The 24,881-nt window shown below is 51.7% G+C and overlaps 1 protein-coding gene across 1 annotated transcript; it reads right to left on the bottom strand.

Moving 5' to 3' along the window:
• Positions 1-5,061: 5,061 nt before the first annotated feature.
• On the bottom strand, positions 5,062-24,282 carry LOC122385214 (protein PAT1 homolog 1-like). Its single transcript, XM_043373335.1, has 11 exons — positions 24,040-24,282; positions 22,232-22,304; positions 11,751-11,995; positions 10,913-11,354; positions 10,373-10,614; positions 9,872-10,018; positions 9,086-9,211; positions 8,290-8,487; positions 7,870-8,013; positions 6,125-6,244; positions 5,062-5,555 (listed from the first exon to the last, which is right to left on the bottom strand). Exons 1-11 carry the CDS (start codon positions 24,076-24,078, stop codon positions 5,319-5,321), a joined length of 2,013 nt encoding a protein of 670 aa, XP_043229270.1. The 5' UTR covers positions 24,079-24,282; the 3' UTR covers positions 5,062-5,318.
• Between the last annotated feature and the right edge of the window lie 599 nt (positions 24,283-24,881).

The raw sequence follows: 24,881 nt of genomic DNA on the forward strand, positions 1-24,881 counted from the left end.
TGTGCTGTGTGTGAGGTATGATAGCAGCGACTCGATTCGAATAGCTGCCCTCGCCGCTGAGAAAACGGTTCTTCATTCCAGCGCACCGCTCGGCGGGCGGACGCAGCCTGTTGCACGGAACGGGGTGCGTCCGCACAGCCGCGGATTTTTGCCATGTGAACCGCTGCTGTCGGGGAGTCACGCCAGCGCCGACCGGCGGACGCGGCACGATCGTTAAAAAGGCGTTCTGCAGAGGTGCGCGGCGGCGGAGACGCGCTAATCCCCCGTCGAGGACACCGGTATCTGCCCGTTTTCCGGCCGCTCACTGCGCCGCTGGACCTGGCGCCCGCTCTCAGCTAGCGGGACTGCAGGAAAGCCGCGGCTGAAGTTCACTGAATTCACCCCAGCCAGCGGCGAGTCATCACTTGGACAGTGCAGATACACAGAACCCGCCCCCGGATGACGTCACACATCCACGTCTGACGTCTCTCATCCATGACGTCACACAGGCCACAGGGAGGGTTGCCGGCGGCTGGGGTGGCTCAGAGAGTCGCGTGTTGTCTGCTGTGCGAAGGGAGAGGGGTGGCGGAGGGAGGGAGAGAGGGGTGGCGGAGGGAGCGCACGTGTGGCGGCGACAGGATGCGATTGTGGCCGGTTCCGGTTGTCTGGCGATTGGTCAGCTGGCGGGGAGAGAAGGGGAGAGAGGCAGAGGACGGCCGCACCGGGGATGCTCCTCCCTATCCGAACGTCTGCGTGCCGTCTGCGGTGACGGGGCATGGCGGCCGCTGTGGTTGTGTGGGAACTCAGGGAAGGAAGTCTGGAGGTTGCTCGGGAGGCGGATAACGCATCAATTCCGTGTTCCGCGCGGCGACCGCCGTGTCTGAGGGACTGCGGAGTTCCTCGGGTCACTGAACCTTCCCGGCAGGTCATTCCTATTTCGACCCTAATCCGCCGCGTTATCTCTACCAAACCTCAATGATGTATGACTTCACGACCTTCTGCAGAATTTGTTGGCGACTGGCGTTCTCGGAAATGCACAGTGACCAATTTCTCCCCAACCAGTCATGCACTGAGGCCATGAACAGGCGTGCAGCGTATAAGGGTAAGAATGACTAACTAAACCTCACACGGCTTATAGAGCGTTGGCGTCCACGAGACCGTGACCGTGCTGGCCCACTTCCATAAAACAATGGCACGGCCCGTGTCCGGTAAACACAGAGAGCCGACCTGACTTCCCGGTGGCGAGGTCGTGCCGACCCGCGCCGTGGACCCGCTCCGTCAGCCGGCCCCGCCTGGCGCGGACAGAGCAATCAGCGCGGAGACCGAGAGAGTAGAGGGGAGGGGAGGGTCAGGTATCGGCCGCTGCCGGAGCTCGGGGAGGCGGTGGCCGTCTCCAGCTATATCCGGACGGAATAGCCGATATTACCTCCACTGCGCCACCGAGTAGACCTAGGCCCTGTTTCACCGGTGATAGCAGCAAGCTACTATCAAATTGCGCGAGCTGACGTAATGTGATGACGTCATACTGCTGACGTAAGGGGCAATTCTGGCGCACGATTGCCGCAATATTGTTTTACGTCATCAGCTAAATGTTCGAAGTTAATGTAAAAAATTTTCCTAAACCCAACTTCTTTTAAATACATCATATTGAAAAAAATATATATCAAAAATATATATACTATCATGACTGCGTAAACTCTTACTTTTAGGCTCATACGTCACTTAATGCCGCCGCCAAGGTCGCGGCAATCGTGCGCCGGAACTACCCATTACGACAACAGTATGGCGTCACGACATGACGTCAGCTCGCGAAACGTGATAGCAGCTTGCTGCTATCACCGGTGAAACAGGGCCCTGATATCGGCCACCGCCGTGGGCTGTGGGCGGACGGACAGGCGGACAGACACACACGGGACAGACCTGGCCGCCAGAGGGGCCGTAAAGTCCCAGATCAGGGACATATGACTGGCGGACGACAGAGACAGCGAGATCTCGAGGACACCACGAAATGGTTCCTGGTTCGTCAGAGAGATCCACTAAAGAAACCGGCACGCTTGCAGGAGGTGATGCAACAATGACCGCCACATCTTACATGAGTTATTTCAGTTTGCGGCAATTTGTAAAGGTGTTTGTTGCAGTAAACAGGTCTGCATCGGGAACACGGCGCATTGCTGCAGACCCGTTGTGATAAATGGTCTTGATTATGTACCCATAAATCTATTGTGAAGCAACAAAGATGCTAAATCTCAAACACCTTCAAACATCAATTACAACGGCCATTACACTGAAAAACAGTCATTCATGATTTGACCTCCGTGGCTTCCTGACACCGCAGTATGCATCTTGCGGCAGACCACCCGGTAGAAGCGACCGGTCGGACGTAGGTACACAGCACCACGGCATCCGTCATTGCCTGCACGCTGGCACGCGGACGGCCTCGCCGCTGGAAGGTGCGGCTCGTAATGACTGTCATCAGCGGGGTGAAGGGATGCAGCAGTCCGCCGGCGGAGCGGCCGGTGTCGTGCCGAAGGTCATGTGTTGGTCAGACCCGTGCGGCAGAGGAGCCGCCCCGCCCCGCGGCGCAGCTCTGCGGAGTCTGCCTCCATCAAGGCGAACAGGGCCGGCCGCGGACGGAGCTCGACGGACGGAGCTCGGCGTTCTGCGGCTGCCGAGCTGCCCTCAAGGCCGCGGAGGAGGCGGCTCGGGAGCTCGGGAGCCGTCGTGTAGTCGCCGGTCCGGTCCGGCTGACCGCCGATCTAACGACCGCTGCCGAGACCGCGGCGGTACAGATACAGCCCGGTGCAGACAGCGCGGAAATAATGAGCCCAACGATCGGCAAGGCCGGTTTACAGAGCTCGTCACGGTGCGTGCGTTTTTCAGCCGCGGCGAGTCACAGGCGGCACCGGTCTCACCGGCAGTGATAAGTCATATCACTGCGAACAGTGCGAACGGTGACAAGGTCATCTCGACAGGAGACTGCTGCCACCAGCCGGCGGCGACGGCTTGGCTTCACCAACACTCCCCTCATCTGAACAACAATCACCGAGACGACCGGTTTTCAATCTTCGGCTCCTAATCCGGCCGGTCAGCGCTCGATGCTTCAATCACATCAACAAATCCGGGAGCGAAGGTCAGACAAATTGGTCGGCGGGGGCCGTCCGCGGCCGAAATGCGCCACTCTCCAGTCAATAAGAGGGTGCGTTGAACTTATTGCGTGCCGGGGGATACCAATCTCATACGCTATGCAATACGAGACGCTTTCCTCGGGCAAAATTGTGTGACGAATGGGTCTATGAAGGCACGAGGAAAATGCGACCAATGCGTTCACAGTCCGAAGAACGGGCGCAGGAAAACTACAAACTATGGCATGTCTAGAAGGGTACCAGGAATGCATTCGCAGCAAAATACTTGCGTGACTGCACGAATAGCAGTGGAGCCTGCTGAAGAATGGCCTAGAGTATTTGTTGTTTTGCATTGTTGTTACGCATGGGCGGTGAAGCAATCCAAGCCAGTTTTAAGCAGGACATGACTTATCGATGTGGTGGATAATACAAGTTTGCGCGAAACATCAACAGAGTTCAGTAAAGTACGCTATCACGATTCACACTCCCGTAGCGGGAAGTTCCTGAGATCAAATCTATCTCGAGCTCTCAGTCTTTCCTAGACTTTCCCAGCCAGCCACTCGACTCGAGCGATCTAATTTAGACCAGTGACCTTTTCACACCACGCAGCATCGAGCCCTTTCTCCCGCGACGCAACCGGACACTCCACTCGCATGAATCACAAACCTGTGCACTGAACTTTCTCAGCCCTGACCTGTGTGAAGCACACACCTCACTGACCGCTGTTGCGTGTCGATTAGTGACCGCAGAGGTACCCCGCAGCTGCGGGGGCCGGTGGGAGTGGGCCACCCCAGCCCGCTGATATGGCACGGCCCGTCCCGCACCTGGGCACGGTTCGTGCTGCGTACCACAGCGGCCCGCCCCGCTGACCGCGTGTAGCAACGCAGCACGGCACGCAGACCGAGCAGACCGCACGGGGTGGTACGGTGGTCGGAACGGGCTCCACAAGACTCAGTTAGTCTCCGATAATGGGAGCGCAAAACGGGCAGACAGTAATGGACACCCACTTTATCATAGCGATGCTCAATAGAGTAATCGTTTTGCAAAAGTCAGTCAAAGATTTTAACCAATGCACATTAGCCTCTATTCCACTATTCACAGACTACGAATAGCCGATCCCAATGCCGTCGATACCAGATGTTTGGAATAACATACTAGCCCAGCTAATAGCTATCCAGAACCGTTTCAACAGTGTCCACATTATAGCGTTATTGCACCATCGCATCCACGTTCTCACAAGCGGACGACATTGCGACGCCGACTGACCTATCCTTGACCTAAACCCAGTCTTTGACCAGTTTCTTCGCATCCTGCCTGATAATCTTTCCCCTTGAACCGTGACACTCCAACGGTGGCCAGAATCCAGCGAGTTCTGCCTCCCAGGGTCGTCTTTTCGATGTGAACTCTTCTAGTGATGTCAATTACGGAAAATCGGAATACCGATACCAAACCAAATACCAACCAAAACCATAGGAAAATACCGAAACCAAACCAACTTAGGAAAATGAGGGAAATACCAACTTTTTACCGATTTCTTAGCCTCTTATACATTAGTGAGGGATCATGATACCAACAAAATACCAAACACATTACGATTGAAATACCAAATACCAAGTTGGTATCGGTTTGGTATCGGTATACCAAAAAGTTGGTATCCGATTGACATCTCTAAACTCTTCCTAGTCTTTTCTCCTAAGCCTTTACGGTGACCGCCACGCTTCCCCGCCACCTTCGTCCCTCCAGAGCAGCGCGCTATCCATCCATCGACCCATTTATTGCCAGCGTGTCCGCGTGTACGGCCTAAACCAATGACGGCCGCCAGGAGCCAAACCAATACAGCCCGGCCGCGCCGACCGCCGGCCGACGCGGCCACGGACGCGCGGAACGGTGGTGGCGGCCGGCGCCGGACCCGGCTGTCGCTGTCGGCGGCCCGCCCGGCCCGGCGCCGGCCGCCGCACGGAACTGAACGGCAAGGCCCGCCGACAACCAGTAGCACCGGCCACGGGCACACGCCGTGTCGGCAAACAAAACGCTCCTCCTCTCTGTAGATACGGATTCCCTCGCGGGTGTCGCCACCGCCGGCCGACCGCAGCTCCGGCGTCGGCCGGCTCGCTCACTCGCCATATAAAACGCTCGGTAACAAAGCAGGAGTAGGGCGGGCGGCCGCGCGCGACACCGGCCGCCCCGTCACTCGTCTCACAGCCGGCCGGGCGGCGCTCACGTGGCTCCGACGTCCCCGACGAGGCGGGCCACCAGGCGCGGCTCTGGCACGTGTTTGGCCAGCAGCGCGGCCGGCACAGGCTCCAGCGGGGGCGCCAGCTGCGGCAGCGCCGACAGACAGCGCGTCAGGCCGGCCGCCAGGGGCCGCCAGCGCTCGGCGGCGCCGGAGGTCGGCTGCTGCTGACACAGCTGGTCACCCCGCAGTAGCAGCAGCAGCGCCACGGAGACTCCGAACTGTCAGGGACGAGAGGGGAGCAGTTGGTCAGTCTGGGCAAGAAGGCTAAATGGCGTGGGCCGGTTACATGAGTCGAGGGGCAGATGTTAGACGGGGTACGGCGCGTCATACGAGGTCGGTCAGAGGACGGGCACAGTCGGAACAACGTCCATTGGAAGAAACGCATTAGAGGCCAAATGCGGGGTTATATGGGCAGCATCGCGAGTGCAATACGCACCGCCGACAGCTCGACAAAAATGGTACGACTGGACCGTTTAGCTAACATTTCTAGTAGGTTCACGTTAGTAACCGCAAATAATTTCACTCACATATTTCGGTTCATAAGTCCGCCAAGGTTTAGCAGATAGTCAACCATCCGGGGAAGAAACGAACAAAAAAAAAAAAGCAAGACTTTGGCGGCGTCATGTTTGAAGAAGGCAATGGGGAAACAGCTAGCGGCCATTCAATACAAGATTATCTTGATTCACCCTTTCCTAACCAAACCATGGTCAGAGCTTGACCAATGGGCTGGGGTAACTGTCACTGTCAGATAGGACAGCGGGACGGAGCCGGGAGAGACGCTACTCACGGGTGAGCAGGCGACCAGCTGGAGCGGCGTTTTGGCCGGCGTCGCAGAGTCCAGATCCGTGGAGGCAGTGAGGGCCGCCGTCAGCTCGGTGATCTGGGCCAGGTCACTGTTACTGACCACCTGTGGGTAAGGACAAACAGTCAGTGAGAGCCACTCTGTGATCTGCGCCAGGTCACTGTTACTGACCACCTGTGAGTACAGTCAGTGAGAGCCACTCCGTGATATGGGCCAGGTCACTGTTACTGACCACCTGTGGGTAAAGACAGACAGTGAGAGCCACTCCGTGATCTGCGCCAGGTCACTGTTACTGACCACCTGTGGGTACAGACAAACAGTCAGTGAGAGCCACTCCGTGATCTGCGCCAGGTCACTGATCTGCGCCAGGTCACTGACCACCTGTGGGTAAGGACAAACAGTCAGTGAGAGCCACTCCGTGATCTGCGCCAGGTCACTGATCTGCGCCAGGTCACTGACCACCTGTGGGTAAGGACAAACAGTCAGTGAGAGCCACTCCGTGATCTGCGCCAGGTCACTGTTACTGACCACCTGTGGGTACAGTCAGTGAGAGCCGCTCCGTGCTCTGCGCCAGGTCACTGTTACTGACCACCTGTGGGCTGTGAGTAAAGACAAACAGTCAGTGAGAGCCACTCCGTGATCTGCGCCAGGTCACTGTTACTGACCACCTGTGGGTAAGGACAAACAGTCAGTGAGAGAGAACCCGTCAGCTCGGTGATCTCAGACCTGGGCCAGGTCACTAACTGACCACCTGTGGGTAAAGACAGTGAGAGGGAACCCGTCAGCTCGGTGATCTCAGATCTGGGCCAGGTCACTATAACTGACCACCTGTGGGTAAAGACAGTGAGAGGGAACCCGTCAGCTCGGTGATCTCAGATCTGGGCCAGGTCACTATAACTGACCACCTGTGGGCGGGGAAGAGCGGTCAGCGGGGGTCACAATGACCAGCAGCATGAGGCGACTGAAACAGTCCAAACCAAGGCAAGCGTCATAAAAGGCAATGAATAATACCTAATAAAAAAACTAGTGCTTTAGGACATTCATGACTGTAGGCAACTCCTCTGTAAGCAATGTTCAGCTAGTCCAATGGTTTCCCGAGTAGAACAAATGAGGAATCAGAAACACAATATTGATAACACACTTCGAGCCGACGCAACCATTTGCTGGTGTCGTCCAATTACTTTACCGCCCACCCAGCTGTTGTCACTGGGACCGCGGGCCGTTCGCACCCCCTGACCCGGTACGGACAGCCCGCTGACTTCCAGACTCGCTCAGCCGTCCTGTCACGTTCACCACGGGCCGGGCGCCGCTCAATTTAATCCATTACATTAGGACAGTGATAGCCTCGCTGGCAGACCGCTATACGATACAGTGTCGCCAGGGTTGTGCCGTGTTCATGGCGTCTGATGCAAAATAAAGGGAGCGATATTATACCCGGAAAGCGTCATTAAAACAAGACAGTCTGCAAATTAGAAAATAAATATAAGGAAGGTCGCATTGGATAAATATGGTAATAGTTAAGATCTGGACAATGAGCATTCCGACTGAGCCAGCCGCCAGACACTAGGCATTCATTCCCGTTGGGAGCTCGGCTGTACCATCGGCACTCCAATTATGCTGCCACACAGTCGCAATACCTTCGAGGAACTCCATTGGTAGCGCACCATGAAACTCCATTACGTCTTACACAGGTACTGAGCCGTGGAGTCCGCGGAGACCTTTCGACTTACCATCTGCATGCACACGTAGAACTTGTGCAGCATGTTGTCCAGCTTGTCCTTGTGCAGGACGACCGCCAGGTGCTTGAGCAGCGTCAGTGCGATCTGGTAGTACTGCTGGCTGCTGAGGATTGGCAGACAGCGCAGCACCAGACCCTGCGACGGAGACAGCCGGAGGGGCGCGTGTCAGACCAAGAAGTTGATGGCATCGAATAGCAACTAGCAAGTGTGGACCTGTGCCGAGTTCCGACATGTAAAAAATAGCGACGATAAAATGCAATGTCAAAAGGTAAAACAAACAAACAAACGCCGAAACAAGAAACTTTTGAATTTTCGTTTGCAGTTTCTATGTTAACAAGAACAATTCAAATCTCTATTTTCTCGCACGTAGTTTGAGACATAACCCTGTGTTCAGGCATCCGTCCGCCTCACCTTGCCCTTTCTGATGGCGAGTATGTGGACGAGCTGCTGCTCGCGGCTGAGGGCCGACCAGAGCCGGCCGCTGGCGGCGGCTCGCACCTCCTCAGGCGAGAGGCGTGGTCCGGCCGGCTCGGCGGACTCGGCCTCCGACTCCGGCTCCCCGGCCGCCTGCCGGTCGGCGCCCTCCACCAGCATCACCTGATGGTACAGCTGTAATGGGGACAGAGAGGTCAGGGACTGACACCAGCATTACCTGGTGGTACAGCTGTAATAGGGAGAGGGACAGCTAAATTATCAACTGCCGGTCGGCGCCCTCCACCAGCATCACCTGGTGGTACAGCTGTAATGGGGACAGAGATGTCAGGGACTGACACCAGCATTACCTGGTGGTACAGCTGGAATAGCGGGAGGGACAAGGGAGGTAAGTCTACCACGACAATCATTCATCAATCGGCTAGCACAGAAGACAACGGGTCAAAGACACGAGCACAGCTCTGCAGTAGCAGCAAACGCTTAATTTTCATGATTGCATTAATTTAATTGAAGTTTATCTTGAAAAACCTATGACAGTAGCCAGCAATGCACTGCATACACATGTCTGGTTGCACTTGCAGTGCTATCACCTTTAACCCCACAAGACCTCGCGACAGCTTTGTCCCGATTCGCATAATTCTCAGCGACTTTAGAGACACCCAACTCTGCTTCTAGCGTGAGCCCAACTTCAGCGAGCAACAACGACACCGACTGTGCATCCCCATCGTTATCCGGGCGTGTACCATACAACGGACCGATCGGCCGTCGCCCCCACCTGTTCAATGAGCAGCAGCGTCTGCCGGTCGCGCTTGGCCTCCTTGTGGTCGCGTGAGCCGTCAGCGGACTCCTGAGTGATGACGCCCAGATCGATTATCTTCCGCGGCGCCGTCACACTGGCCACCTAAACGGGTGGGGACGGTCAGTCAACAGGGGAGCGGGTTCATGGTAACATAAGGGTAGAATGGGAGAAAAAGATTGGAGGATACAACACAGGAACCCAGAAAAAAAACAGATTAGTTGAAAATGGGAAATGACAGGTCAGCTAGCAAACAGCATAAATAATACTTTCTTTGTCAAGTCATAGTTGTACGACATACGTGAGGTAGCCAGGTCAGCAGAGGCACAGCTAACCAGGGTTTTGAGGCAGCAATAAATCAACTTTGTAAAAGCAAGCAGTGGGCTATGCAAACTCATAATAATGCAAAATCGATGGCCAAGTAGGCGGTAGGAGTGACATGGGGCCCATAGGTCATACAAGTTAGCGGTGGAAATGTTTGCAGTTGCAACATAGTTGCACCATGCCACGTTCTGACTAGAAGTCCTGTGGGATCGCTGGAAAGGTTAGCGGTGCCAGTTTACATCAGCCACGTAACGGTCAGAAAATTACAGGGTGATACATGGCAGAGCTCAGAAATGATAGCGTCTGCTGCATGGTGGACAAAAATCCAGCAAGCACAATTTCAGGAACACATCCCGCCTCTGCAGTCTGCACTGACATGCATACCGAATACAGCGGCCGCCCTCAAACCCATCAATCATCAGTCGTCGGTCAGGCACGGACCTGCAGTTTTCCGAGCGAGTTCTCCATCTCTGGCGGCTTGTAGAGCCGATGGTCGGTATGCTTGTCGTCCCGGTCTTTGTGTTGGTCCCGACCGTGGCCACCGCGCGAGTCGCGACGGCCCTGGCTCAGCTTCCGAGAGTTGAAGTGCTGCGACATAGGGAGGGGTGTCAACACGGTGCCCTGGGCATGTTTACTGGGAGGAGGCAAAAATGTGAGTAGCTGCAGCGACTCTAAAAGAAAGTACTTCGCAACCACCGAATCATTTTCATTGAATTTATGTCGAACTGTAATATGAAACATTCAGATCACTATGTAGACATTCTTAAGGCCATGTTCCGGTAAGTCATCAATGAAAAAGCATAGTCATTACTCTCTTTCGGTCACCAGATTCTAGCAACACCTTTGCCTGGACGAAAAAAACACTCCTGCATTATCAACAAACAGCCGTTAGACGATGACCGTTCGCGCGTTCCCCTCACGTCCTCGAGCCCAGGCTCTCACCTGGAAGTAGTAGTCGGAGTTGCCCTTGATCTGCATGCGCTGGATGTTAAGCAGCCACTGCCGCTCGCGCGAGGTCATCAGGCCGGCGTACGGGTCCTGGCGGCGCCGCTCCTGGTCCTGGCGCCACTGCGGCTGCTGGTGCGGCTGCTGGTGCTGCCGCTGGTGCTGGTGTTGGTGCTGGTGGTGGGAGGGAGCGCCGCGGCCGGCCGGGAGCCCGCGACCCGCGCCGCCGCTGCCCCGGTCTGTGGACGCATCATCGGTGTCACCAACTGCGACCGGGATGGTGGGATGGTACGGAAAGATGCAAGTGACAAAATATGAAGCGAAACAAACTGAAACATCTAAAGTAGTAGTAAGTAAACTGAAGAAAGAAAACTGAAAAGGTAATCAGATTCAACAATTCCTAGTAAAGAATGCTGCTCGCATTATAATGATCGACGTCACGATCGCAACTTGCACCCATCAGCATTATCAGGATCTACATAGACTGTCAGACAGCGTCCTTAGTCCCCCCTATTAGCCCCCCCCCCCGCGTCTCACCTTTGTTCATGAGCTGCGGCGGCAGGATGGAGGTGACGCTGGGCGGCGGCAGGTGGGTGTTGGGCAGCCGGAACTGCTCCCCCGGCGGCGGCGGCGGCGCGCGCATCGGCGGCGGCCGGCTGAAGTCCATGGGCGGCGGCCCGGCCGGCGGCGGCGGCGGCAGCCCGCGGCCGAAGCCCGGCGGCGGCGGGGGACGCGCCGGCGAGCGCGCCAGCAGGTCGTGCTCGAGCTCCTCGACGGTGCGCACCTTGGCGGCGGCGGGCAGCGGCAGCCGGGCGGCCGGCGGCGGCGCGCGCGGACGGCCCACCGACATGATGGCCGGGTCGTCGAAGGCGTTGGCCGGCCGGGTGGGGGTCGTCGACCAGATGGAGTTGGCAGACGGCGAGCCCGAGATGTCTGATTCGAGCAGGGACGAGATGGGCGGCGAGCGCGGCCGGCCGAACTAAGAGACGGGCGGGCGAGAGGGATCGGTTAGAAGTTAGAACAGTGATTGCGGTACGACAACGCAGGCCACGTCCAAATACCTGTCCTCAGTAAATTCACAGAAAAGCAGGCAAGACAGATACAATTACAATCAAAAACATTTCAAAAACTTACTTGGCTAAATACTCTGCGCCAAAGCAAACGAGCAACATCTCGATATTCAACAAAATTGGTCGCACCAGATCACAGAAAACAAATACATAAATTGATGATGGATGTCAGGTCTGACGGCACTGAAGTCAACGTGAAATCAACGTGATCACATCCCACCCATGTGTGAGGGGGTCACCCTCACATCCTTTCCTCCAACCTCACCCAATACACTATCTCCTGTCCGCTATCTCTCGCCCCGTACCTGCGGGTGCGGGATGGGCACGCTGCCCGCCGGCCGGCTGCTGCGGCGCACCGACATGATGCACGGGTCGTCGAGCTCGTCATCAGTCACCAGTTTGGAGAGTCCGCGCTCGATGTCGGTGGCTCCCGGCAGCTGGTCGGCGGCCACGGAGAGCGGTGCGCGCCCGTTACCCAGCTGGTGGAGCACGGAGCGCTCCCGCTCCAGGTAGGCAGAAATCTTCTCATGGTCGTCCTCCTCCCACTCGCCTGTTGGTAAGATACCGAACTAGGTCAGTATAAAAGATGGGGGAGATTGCAATGAACTAACGGGAATCAGACTTTTCTATGATTCGCAGCAGTGATTGTTGAGAGTCAACTGTACGATGTCAATGAGAATGAAACTGCTAAAAGGTACTCTTTCGATTGTCAAATGCCTGCGCCGCATCCACGCTCACAATTTGAATCATTCCAGAGCTAAATATCTGATCCGACCTTTGAATAGGAATTCTCAGCTTACTTTACTTCATGCTTCTCTGACTGCTGGTGCACAGCACGTATGAAACATTGGTTCATTATTCCTTTTTTAACGACAGAACAAACAAGAATGCCTGTGAAACCGGCCGCAAAACAGTCACTAACTTTAACCCTATTCCTGGCGGGGGGGGGGGGCCTCAGGAGCCCCCCCCCCTGAGGTTTTTTGGTTTTCTCCCAAACGCGTTGAGCTAGGAAGCTTAAATTTTCTGACTTTTCCTAAAAGGCTTCTACGCAACATGTCTGAAAATTTTGAGTTGATCTGACCTCAGGTCAGGTCACCAGAGGCGGTTTGGTGACCCTACCTCAGAAAAGTTTGCAATCACGCCAGAGCTAGAGTGTTTGACCGATCAATTTCTTCTCTTCAGGCTTTAGTTAGGGTACCAGTATGTGCAATTTGTATATCTCGGAATTTTGATATCGGTGACCTAAGGTCAGGTCAGTTTCGCGACCTCCCCATTATAAGTCAATGGGGGGGAAAATCAACTCCCTGTTTTTACCACTAAAACGGGTCGGAATGGCCCCATATACCATACATGACTTCATATACGATCAACCTTCACTACCTTGAGGTCTGTTTTGCTGTTGGGCAGCTGTGAGGTCATGTGACGTCATCAAAGGTCACCAAAGGTTTTTGGCCAATAACTCCGTACAGGAACAAGATACAGACGCGTGGATGGTCTCATTGTGTTCAGCTCGTCAAGACGCATCGAGTGATATACATGATGACCTCGAGGTCACGTGACCTGAGGTCAACCTTTGACCTTGACATTGCGAGGTCAACATATATATCATTCGATGCGGATTGACGAGAGGATCACGATGCTGCCCTTAGTTTGTTCCTATCTTGACTAATTCGAAAGTTATTCGAGAAAAACTCTCTCCATATCTAGCGCCGCCATTTTGACTTTTTCGACCCCTGTGACGTCATCTTTGACCTGACCTGAAAATGACCTTAGTAAAAATTGTAGATCTTGACCGTGCGTATCCGATGCCGTTTACCGTTTGTCGCTATCTTGCTTCGTTCTCGAGATCTCAGGGGGGGGCCGAATCGCCCCCCCCCGCCAGTTTCTTGTCCCGGCGGAGCCCGCCAGGAATAGGGTTAAGATGGAAAAAGTAGATAGCAGTTACGGTCGACGAAATAGTTACAGTTAGAGCAAAGGTCCACAAATCATAGCAGAGCAGCTTACAAAAGAGTGTTGTAACTACTGCTGCGTCACAATATTGCCTGAGTCCTTTAAACGGACTGTTTCAAATGTTCAGTTTGGGCTGACGAGTGTCAGCTATCTGATCCAACCAGCGGCCGGTAATACGAGACCAACTAAAGCGGCCCTCCCCCACCCCACGCTCGCTACCGGGGCTCCGCCGTAGCTCGTAGGTGAGGTGCAAGCAGAGCCGACATCAGCTGTTCACTTTGAACAAAACATCATAAAAGTCTACAAATGAACTCCAGGATCGCGAGAATATTGGGCCTGGAAATCGTCTGGAAATATGTAAATACGCAGCCATTTACGGACTGGAGAGAAGATGTGGTGACCCACATCCCTGAGCGGAGGTGCACACAATACTTGAGTTTGTGCTGTATGTGTAATTGTAATTTTGGTTCAGCGAAAATGTAAAAAAAGATTAGATATTCAGAATCACTTCAAAATACAAAAAGTCTTGTTTCTAACTGCAAATAAAACTTAAAACTAAAAGTATTATTTTAACTCATACCATTAACCCATAAACTGGTGACCCCGACGTGATTTTTACATTGCTACATTGCCTAATACTATTCCTAGTTCATAGTGAATAGGTATTCCCACAACAGCAACAATGGAAGGAGAACCGGAACAGGTTGCAGGGCCCGTATTCACGTCGGAATTTTTCGTAAGATTTATCTTACGATCGCTCTTTGTCGTACGATGATTTGGTATTCACGTTGGCATCGCAAACAGTTAAGATTTATCTTACGATCAAAATTTTGGTCGTAGACATTTGTCGTACGATCGATCGTAAGTGCGATTCACGTCGGGACATCTTAAGTCGAATCTTAAGATGATCGTAAGACCTTAATGATGAAGGTATTGTGAAGATACGACTACTCACTGAGCTGTCGTAAGACGTCACCTATGCTTATGAATTGTATATTTAGGTATTGAAATTGCTGTTTATGATTTTTTTTCTTGCGAGCGAGCGCGGAAAAGAGTTTTCAATGTAACGGGAAAATATCAGTATGAGCGGTACAGCTCGGACCGGCCCGCCCTATAACGCTTTTGAGAAGCTTTTATCTCGGCCACCGCTGGGCCGATTGAACCGCGGTCTTTTTTGTTTGGTAGCCCCATCCCTCCTACCTCGTAATTGACTACTCTTGATGCACCTGGGTGATCGCCGTGTCATGTGGCTCTTGCGAAGCCAAGGGTGTCAACTCAGAACCCAAAGTCGTTCTGCTGAATGTACGTTTTTGAGAGGATTATGTCTGTGTAAGCACAGGATCGATTTACTAGGAAATATGTTTGTAGGGTATTTTCATCCATTTTGCCGAGGACACGACTTTTCTCGATGCATGTGGGTGACCAACCATGGCTGCACGTGCCACGTGCATAATAAAGAGATGTCATGTTTGTGTCAATTACAATAACTATGCAATTATCGTGCTCATAGCGCTGAAACTTGGCATGTGGGTAGGCACTCATCGGGCAATGCATTTTCATGTGTCACGTTAGGGGTACTACTGCACGTGCGCACGTGCAGTGGTCACTGGTCGCTCCTAGATCTCGGGAACGGCTGGACCAATTGCGCTCAAAATTGGCACACCGGTAGGGACCGCTTAGTAGCGTGCCGGGCAAAAGTCGTTTGGGACCCCGTTTGCACGTGCGCACGTGCAGGAGGCCGCTTCCATATATAGAAAACGGCGAGGCCGATTGCGCCCAAATTTGGTACACCTTTAGGAACCGCTTAAGAGGGTGCCGAGCAAATGTCATTTGTGACTCCGGTTGCACGTGCGCGCGTGCAGCAGGCCGCTTCCGGGTCTCGAGGACGGCTAGGCCGATTGCGCTTAAAGTTGGTACGCCTTTAGGAATCGCTCAGGAGGTTGTCGAGCAAAAGTCAATTGTGACCCTGTTCGCACTTCGCACTTGCGCACGCGCAAGAGGCCGCTTCCGGATCTCGAGAACGGCTGGGCCGATTGCGCTTAAATTTGGTACACCTTTAGGAATCGCTTAGGAGGGTGCCGAGCAAAAGTCAATTGTGACGCAATTGGCACGTGCGCACGCGCAAAATTGCACATGCGCTCAAATTTGGTGCACCATTAGGGACCGACTAGTAGGATGGTTCGTGCTTAAAAGGACCCTCCCACCTTCAAAAAAGTTAATGAACTGGCATAGAAGTAGTGTTGCATGGTACCTGGAGATTGAGCAAAAATGAATATCTACCACATTTCATTGAACAATATTAAAGGAAATAGCTCACTTTTAACATGGGGTTTTGAACTGGAATAGCAGTTTCGAATATCAGGTCAAAGTAAAAATTATCGACATTTTTGCTAGTTCACAAGTTAGGCTCTGACCGCCGGACCGCCAGTCCGATCAGGCTCATTTTTGGTTTACGCACTCCTTGACGGATGCCTTAGATACCCTGAGGGTACCGAACTTTTACTTCGAATTTTTAAGGTCAAGGCCAGGTCATCCTAGGTCACGAAAATTGTATATCATGTATCGGTCACGTGACGCATGTTTTATGGTCCATTTTACTCGTAGATTTCGAAAATAGTGTCGTCTGTGTCATTTGAGGTCATTGGCAGCTGAATTTACCGGAGGTCAGGTCACTTTCAGGTCAGAAAAGGTCAAATTTTTAAGAATGAAATTTTTCAACAAAAAGGTGCCTATCAGATGCAGTTTGAGCTCAAGAACACGATGGTGCCATTTATATTGCTGTAAGACGTCAAAAACGTACTGAAAAATGGATTTGAAAAAAACATAACATTGTAAAATTTTGACAATAATGCGAATAATTTGGCTATTTTTGAAGACATTGGGCTAAAACTTGCAAATGTAGTTCATCAGTGTGTGTTCTACCACATATATTCCGGTTTTTGCGAAAAGTCAAAAACTTTTTGAAAAATCTGTAATTGTAAATACATATTTTTCAAAATTTTCAAAATTTCGAAAATTCGAGATAGCAGTTCGATAGCTACGTGTATTTGTAGTTCACTCATGCAAAGAAAATGGATCTAGCTCTAAAACTGAGCTCTTGAGAGCGTTTGCCGTAATTCAGTATTTTGCATGAAAATCGGCCGACATGACGTCACTCTGACGTCATTTCCGGCCAAACTGTAGTAGCTAGAAAGTTGAAATTTTACCACAAGGTGTCAAATTGATGCCTCTGAAGGTACCGCAAGTTTCGTGTTGATCCGTCAAACGGTTTAGAAAATATTGCTGAAAAACGGGAGGGGGGCTCTGTAGAGCCCCCCCCCCAGTCATGCGCGGGTTAAGCATTTAGACCAGGTCGGGTCAGGTCAGGTCAGGTCAACCGGTAGGGGTCGTGACGGGTATTAGTAGTACCTGTCATCCGCCTCTGACAGCTTCGTAACATATTACGAAGGCACCAAAACTACTTCGTTAATGTTCAGATGGTTGCTAAATTCGAATTCAGCTCCAAAAACTAGCCTAGGAACATGTAAAACTCGAACAAGTGAACCGAGGTCACCAACGGTCAATGACCTGACCTTCAGGTGATCTTGACACCCACCCTAATGCATGGGAGCAACATCAAATCACATGTTTGAACGTTTGAAACCACGAAAAGATTGCAAACGCGCGGCTAATGCGAGCCGACATACGCCGAATCGCGATTCCGGCCAAACATGGTCTCGGAAAAAAAGTCACAGGTCAAAGGTCATTTGGGTCAGGGTCATGAAATTTTCACGGTAGGTGTAAAATTGATCAATGCGAGGGCACTGAAAGTTTCGTCGCGATCGGCCGCTTTTTACGCGAGTTATTCCCGATAAACCTTATGGGGGTTGCATCAACCCTGTGCCGGCGAGGGTTAAAATGCATGTTTTATCGATTTATTCTTCATATGATCATTTGTAATATAATAATATAGTTTCCATAATACCTAATGGTAAAATAATTTCCATATTAACTTTAAAGCATACTAAATCTGTGGTACTTTTATAATGTTAAGAATAGCTCACTAATAAATGTTTGAATATATTTCGTTTGCTGTATCATTTGACGGAGGATCCATTTTCTATGTCGTCCCGGAATATGCTGCTAAAATCAAATCTTCGGAACTGCTACGACATCTTAAGTTGGATCGTAGGATGAATCCTAGGACTTTTGACATGAATACCAAATTATCTTAAGATTGTCAACGTGAATTAGAAGTATCCTAAACATCCAGACTGATCGTACGATAAAAAGTTAAGATGGTCAACATGAATACCAAATCGATCGTACGATGAAAACTGATCGTAAGATGTCGACGTGAATACGGGCCCTGGTTCCGTGATGCTTTCTAACGTAAAGCCGCCGGCGTTCATGGACACAGCCGTTGAAGGTTGGTTCGCCATAATGAATGCACAATTTCACCTGGCTCGCATCACAAGCACTCAGTCCAAGTTCTACCATGTTCTGGCGGCCCTTCCTCCTGATACGGTCAGCCGCCTCGACCCAGACGTACTCTCCAAAACGTCATTCGATGACCTGAAACAAGCCGTGATCGGTCTGTATGCTCAATCGAAGCCGGAGCTATTCGAGCGTCTTATAAGCAAGACACAGATGACCGGACGTCCATCAGCATTCCTGCATGAGCTCCGAGACACGGCGTGCAAAGTCGGGGTTAGTGAAGACCTCGTGCGCCACAAGATGATAAAGAGCTTGCCGCCCTCCGTTGGTGCCGTGCTGGCAGCCCAGCGTGACCTGACTCTGACACAGCTAGGTCAACTAGCTGATGAGCTGGTGCCGCTGATGCAGTCTTCGTGCATGGTGGCACAACCTCACAGTAGCCGGCAGTCACGAGCACGGTCACCGTCACCATCTGAGCGCTATGAGTCGGACCGCGGCGCATACTATTCAGACGGACACACGCGCCCATCGAGACAGCACAGTACCGGACAGCGATACAGCTCGCGACAGCGCAGTCCCTATCCGGATCGGGACCATCGAGAGGGTGTGTCAGCAGGACTTCAGCCGTTCCGTGAAGGACAGCGCCCCAAGGTCTGCCGAGCGCACATTTACTTTGGCGTGGAAGCGCGCACATGCAAGCCGTGGTGTCAGTGGCCTGATAAAGCACACACCAAGATGCAACCCCGTTCTCGCTCCTCCTCACCGAGGCCGTCCCAGTCGGGAAACTAGAGGGGCAGATCCCAGTTCATGCTGCTCATGGACTGCCACTCATGCAAGTAGCAGCAACACTTGGCCAAAAATCAGTTGATTTTGTCATTGACACCGGAGCAGGTGTTTCCCTCCTGCCCAAAACCGTCCCGGTTGGCTCTATCCTGCAGCCTTCAGCAGTGCGAATATCAACCGCAAACGGTGAGTCTCTTCATGTTGTGGGAGAAGTCACATGTGATGTCACAATCCCTCAACTGCGCCGCACCTTCACATGGACCTTCGTGGTGGCTGACGTCACTACACCACTGCTGGGTCAGGACTTCTTGAGTCAGCACTCACTCCTGATCGACTGCGGTACCCAGACTTTGATTGACAGATCTACTGATTTGTCATCACAGTGCCGAGTCAGTAACCAATCGAAGGCCAACCTGGTGGTGAACGACCTGTCTACAGTTTCAGCTCCGATCAAGAACATCCTGGAAAGACACCGCTCAGTGCTAGAGCCATGCCAGCCAGGTGACCTGGAGGGGGCAATGAAACAGCTGCCAGGATGTCACACCATTGACACAGGCAGTGCACCACCGACATTTGCGTCACCGAGACAACTGCCACCAAACAAGCTCAAAGCCGCCAAACAGTGTTTTGACACACTGCTGAAAACTGGGGTGGTGCGGCCTTCAAAGTCTCCATGGGCCTCTCCTCTGCACATGGTGGAGAAGAAGACACCCGGTGAATGGCGCGTCACAGGGGACTACCGAGCTCTGAACTCGATCACGAAGAGGGATCGCTACCCTCTACCTCACATTCAAAGCTTGTCGACACAGCTCGCCGGAAAAACGCGCTTCAGCAAGATCGATCTGCTCCGAGCATATCACCAAATACCAGTGAGCCCAGCGGACAGCGAGAAGACTGCAGTGACCACGCCCTTCGGCCTGTATGAATACATATTCATGCCAATGGGCCTCTGCAACTCTCCAGCCACATTCCAGAGGATCATGGACACCATCTTCCGCGACGTGGACTGCGTGTTCATCTATCTCGATGACATTCTTGTGTCATCTGCGACCCAAGAACAGCACCATGCGGACCTGGAGAGAGTGTTCCGCATCTTGCACGAGCACAACCTTCGCATCTCACTAGACAAGTGCGAGTTTGACCAGCCAGAAGTCACCTACCTGGGACAGCTGGTGACATCAACTGGAATTCGTCCTCCAAAGAGCAAGGTGGAGAGCATCTCAGAAATGTGCGCGCCGAAGAAGTCGGATGATCTACGCAGATTCCTGGGCATGGTCGGCTTCCACAGGCGAATGATTCCGCATTTTGCGGAGATCGTCTTCCCACTGACCGAGCTCATGCGCTTGTACCCCAAGTCGAAGGAACTACCGTGGGGCGACAGCGAAGCCAAGGCCTTCAACGGCATCAAGACAGCACTGGAGGCCGCCTGCACTCTCCACCACACTCAGCCAAACAGCGACACCTTCCAGCTTGTCACAGACTGCTCCCAAGTCGCTGCTGGTGCAGCCCTTCATCAGATGGTCGACGGCAGTGCAGTACCGGTGAGCTTTTTCTCAAAGAAGCTGTCTGCACCGCAGCGCAAGTACTCAGCCTACGACCGAGAGCTGCTGGCTGCCTATCTCGCCACGCTGCACTTCCGAGATCTGCTCGAAGGGCGGAACGTCACGCTCTTTACAGACCACAAGCCCCTGGTCACAGCCTTCCACAGTCCTCATGTGGCGAAGTCAGATCGACAGCAAAGACACTGGTGCGTCATCACCGAGTACATCGCAGACGTCAAATACATCAGGGGCGCTGACAACATCGTCGCAGACTGCCTTTCGCGCCCTGTGAACGCCGTTCAGGTTGACGCCTGTGACCTCCCAGCCATCGCCGAGGAACAGAAGAAGGACGAAGAAATCGCAACATACCAGGATCGCCTCAAAACTGTGCCGCTGCAGAATGACTCCTCAGTGCTTTGTGACGTGTCTACGCCACAGCCGAGGCCGTTCGTTCCGCTGTCATGTCGACGAAGTGTGTTCGAGAGGTATCACAATCTTTCACATCCTGGTCTGAAAGGATCACTTCGGCTCATCAAGGCAAGATACTTCTGGCCAGACATGGATCGACAGATCAAGACGTGGGTGAAGGAATGTGTGGCTTGTCAAGAAGCCAAGGTCCATCGCCACACGAAGACCGCAACTGGAGAGTTTCACCTGCCATCATCACGTTTTGAAACGGTGCACATCGACATAGTTGGACCGCTACCACCTTCATCTCAGCATGGGCAACCGTTCCCGGCGACACATCGGTATCTACTCACCTGCATCGACCGCGCTACCCGATGGGTAGAGGTCGCGCCCATTACCGACATCACTGCCACATCAGTAGCGAACGCGCTCCTCGAGACTTGGATTGCACGGTTCGGCGTCCCTCTCTACGTGGTAACTGACCGTGGAGCCCAGTTTGAAGCCGAGCTCTTCCAACTTCTGGCTGAAATGATAGGATTTCATCGCCTCCGGACATGCGCCTACAGACCGCAAAGTAATGGAATGATTGAGAGATTTCATCGCACACTAAAGACAGCACTGAAGGCGCGGAAGGAAGACTGGCTGAAGTCACTCCCAATAATTCTCTTGGGTCTGCGTGCAATGCCAAACGAGTCTGGTGCCTCACCGTTCACAGCAGTGACAGGTGGCATGCTGCTCTGTCCAAAACTGTGCTTAGGAGAACAGTCTTCAACACGTTCTTCATTCAAGATGATCCAGGAGCTGGCCCAGCACATGACGGAACTGGATTTCACCACGGCCTCCCTCGGAACCGATCACGGTGCTGTCCAGGAGCACATTCCCAAGGACTTAATGACATGCACGCATGTGTGGGTCCGAGTGGACAGGATCCAACGTCCACTCCAAGCTCCATACCAGGGACCGCTACGTGTAGCTCACAGAGGAGCAAAGACTTTTCGCATAGAACTACCGTCTGGGGCGATAGACACTGTATCAGTGGACCGACTGAAGCCCGCCTACTTCCCGCGACATGACGACACCCGGCGGCTGGTGGACAGGGAGCAGGAGCAGCCACAGCCGAGCAGTGCCGCTGAGCCCGGTCCAGCAGAATCGGTCCCTCCAGAGGTCGTGCCGGAAGCAGAGTCACCACGTACCAGAAGTGGAAGAAGGGTTCGTTTCAGAGTGGATCCAGCGACTATATTTAGCTGAGGTGGAACCCAGAAAAACGATGCTGTAGTTGTGATTTTTTCAGATTGTGTTATCTGTGACGTGTTACGTTGATTGGCACAATGTCAGCACACTACGTAACTCCGTTCTAGGTGGGGAAGTACCTGTGGTGACCCACATCCCTGAGCGGAGGTGCACACAATACTTGAGTTTGTGCTGTATGTGTAATTGTAATTTTGGTTCAGCGAAAATGTAAAAAAAGATTAGATATTCAGAATCACTTCAAAATACAAAAAGTCTTGTTTCTAACTGCAAATAAAACTTAAAACTAAAAGTATTATTTTAACTCATACCATTAACCCATAAAGACACTTTCATTAACACTGAATTTCATGAAAATGTTTGTGATATTCTGTATCGGTCCATTTAAACTACAATACACTTTATTGGCCAACCGTCCACTGCCGCGGGGAACCACTCACCGGCGTCGGCTCCGAATGTCTCGCTGTTGTACCGGTCATCGTCCAGGTCAGGAGGTCCAAGGTCATCATCCGACTGAAACAGGACACATTCGGGGTCAGTCGGGGAGACTGCTTTCTAGCCCAGTGGGGAAGAAGGGACACGGCCTCCTGCCAGCGGGGTAGGCGGTAACTAGGGACTGTGTTCAGTATAAGTTACACGGCCAGGGTGACTACTTTGCGAATAAATAACCCGGGAGAACGGACATTACGGAGCGACGGAGAATGCCGCAGTGCTCGTTTTTAGCAGGGAAAGTGAAGCGATATGCAGATTTGATACTTCGCTAGCGGAAGAAGAAGCCACCTCCCCAGGCGCGCTTCTCAGAGTGCCTTGAATGTGTTGACTGCTACAGCTGCAGACACAACAGGCGGCTTGGGGAGGGGAGAGGGTTGCGTGACTGACTGATTGCGGTGATGGTCTTTGCAATTAAATTTGCTGTCCTATATTTCCTGTTGTAAGCAGTTTGTATGTTGTTTTTTGGGTATCGTCACGGTAAAAGTATACATGAGGTCCGAGTGCCTGTTAAAAGATAAAGTTTTCACATTCTTACATTATTTGACATCCTGAATCCAAAAATGATACTTACATGTACTGGAAACGTGGAAAAAACACCAAATCACCAACCCATTTCACTACAATACCACCCGGCGGCATTAACACGCGACGAATGAAAAACGTGGGCGTTGTAGCCCTGCCATATATGGATTGCTGCCATTTCAGGGGAAATTTTAGGAACAGGGGTTTTGGGTGGGGAAAAAGAAAACGATACGAATGGTGTGATGAAAGTGACGTCATAATTACAAAAAAGGAACCTAACCTAACCTAACCTAACCTAACCTAACCTAACCTAACCTACTGATGTTTGCCTACCGGGGATAAGGAAAAAGTTACTTGCAGGAATAGATTGCAGGCAAGAGTAAATCAAATATTTTTAGGTTAAGTGGTCATGCATCAGGCTTCAGGCCTTCGGCCTGAAGCCAGATACATAACCACTTAACCTAAAAATATTTGATTTACTCTTGCCTGTAATCTCTCCTAAGGCATTGCCTTCGGCACTGCGCTGCTTCGCCGCGAGAAGTATTATGACGTCATTATTCACAGTTGAATAGCAACTGTTAGATATCATCCTTGATTTACTTGACCTTGGCCAGCTTTGCGCAAGTAATTGCCGCCCGGCACATTGCGCTCGTGTGGAGTTGGTGTGGAGTGCGGTAGCGATTTGGGGTAACTGTAAGTATTTCATAGGTGCTTTGATACTTGGTTCCAGAAGGAATAACTATCAGATATGAAATGAGGAGGTCAAAATACACCGTATAGTATGCTTTTCATAATCGGTTAACCACTCGGACCTTATGTATACTAATACCATCGTCACTTTTTTCAGTGGCTCATTTACCACATTTACATGCATTTTAACCATTATTTGAATGACAATCACCAGTCCAACCTTACCACTGTTTCAAAGCCCGCGGAATCAAGACTGCAGCGGCACTAGGTCCCTGCATGCCGGCGGATAGTGGGTAGAGACAGGCACCTGATGTCACCGGAGTATGACGCACACAGCACAGATCTATGCTGCACAGACCCAAACGGTCCTCATAATACTGGTGATTTTACTTGTATCTACTGGCAATAACAATAACTAGGGCCCAAGCTGATTTTGATTCCAAATGTTTTGTTACAGATGAAGAGATAATAATAATAATAACATTTATTTCGCACCATAAAAAATTAAAGCATAATTATTTCCTGCTTTGTAAAAGGTACTTACCATATGTGCCGTGTCAAATCCAAAAAAGCTATCCGACATTGTGATGTTCTAGCTTATTGACGCCTTGCTTTTCAGGCATACTACGAGGCGCGCCCTAACTTTCAAGGCCGGTTATGGCCTTAAAAATCAAATATTTAAAGTGAGGGGGTTAAAGACACCAAACAAAAGTACACATACAACCAGAAGAGTAGCAAAATCTACACAACTTTCGAGCGATTTCCCAACAAAAGATGAACGTGGGGGGCAGCGATAGAGGGGGGCGCTACATTGGTCACATACGTCTCACCTTTCACTTAGCTACCATATGAAGGTTTTCTCTGCTTTTTGCTTCAGTCCGAATCTGTTTCAAATGAATGCATCCTTCATATTGTTGATTGCACTATCTGATCCTATTTATCTTTGACAAATCAGAAGTAAAATATCTTTTGGAAGATTCAATAAGAAAAAAATAAGATTTAAAGGAATGAAAAGTGGGAATAATATGTGCCTGTTAGAAATGTACCAAAATCCTGTGCCAAAATCCTTTATGGAATCTATTAGAGTTACATGAATGGCGCATATGTGACGAAAATCGGATGTCGTAAGATTGCATGCAAGGGGGGTGTCTAAAAAGCAGACGAGATTAGCAGACGAGCCCATGCTCAGTAACTACTGGACCGATTTTGATAATTCTTTCACCATTCAATAGCAGAGAACTTATATAGGTGCCGTTTTTCGTCTTTTGGCGATTGGTTCACTCAGACTGGACCAATCGGACCAAAATGGTCCAGAACCATACACCCTATTAAAAGCAGACGAGCCCATGCTCCGAAACTACTGGACCGATTTCGATGAAACCTTCA

The sequence above is a fragment of the Amphibalanus amphitrite genome, unplaced genomic scaffold (assembly GCF_019059575.1).
Source record: "Amphibalanus amphitrite isolate SeventyFive unplaced genomic scaffold, NRLGWU_Aamphi_draft 000211F_arrow, whole genome shotgun sequence".
Lineage (NCBI taxonomy): Eukaryota > Metazoa > Arthropoda > Thecostraca > Balanomorpha > Balanidae > Amphibalanus > Amphibalanus amphitrite.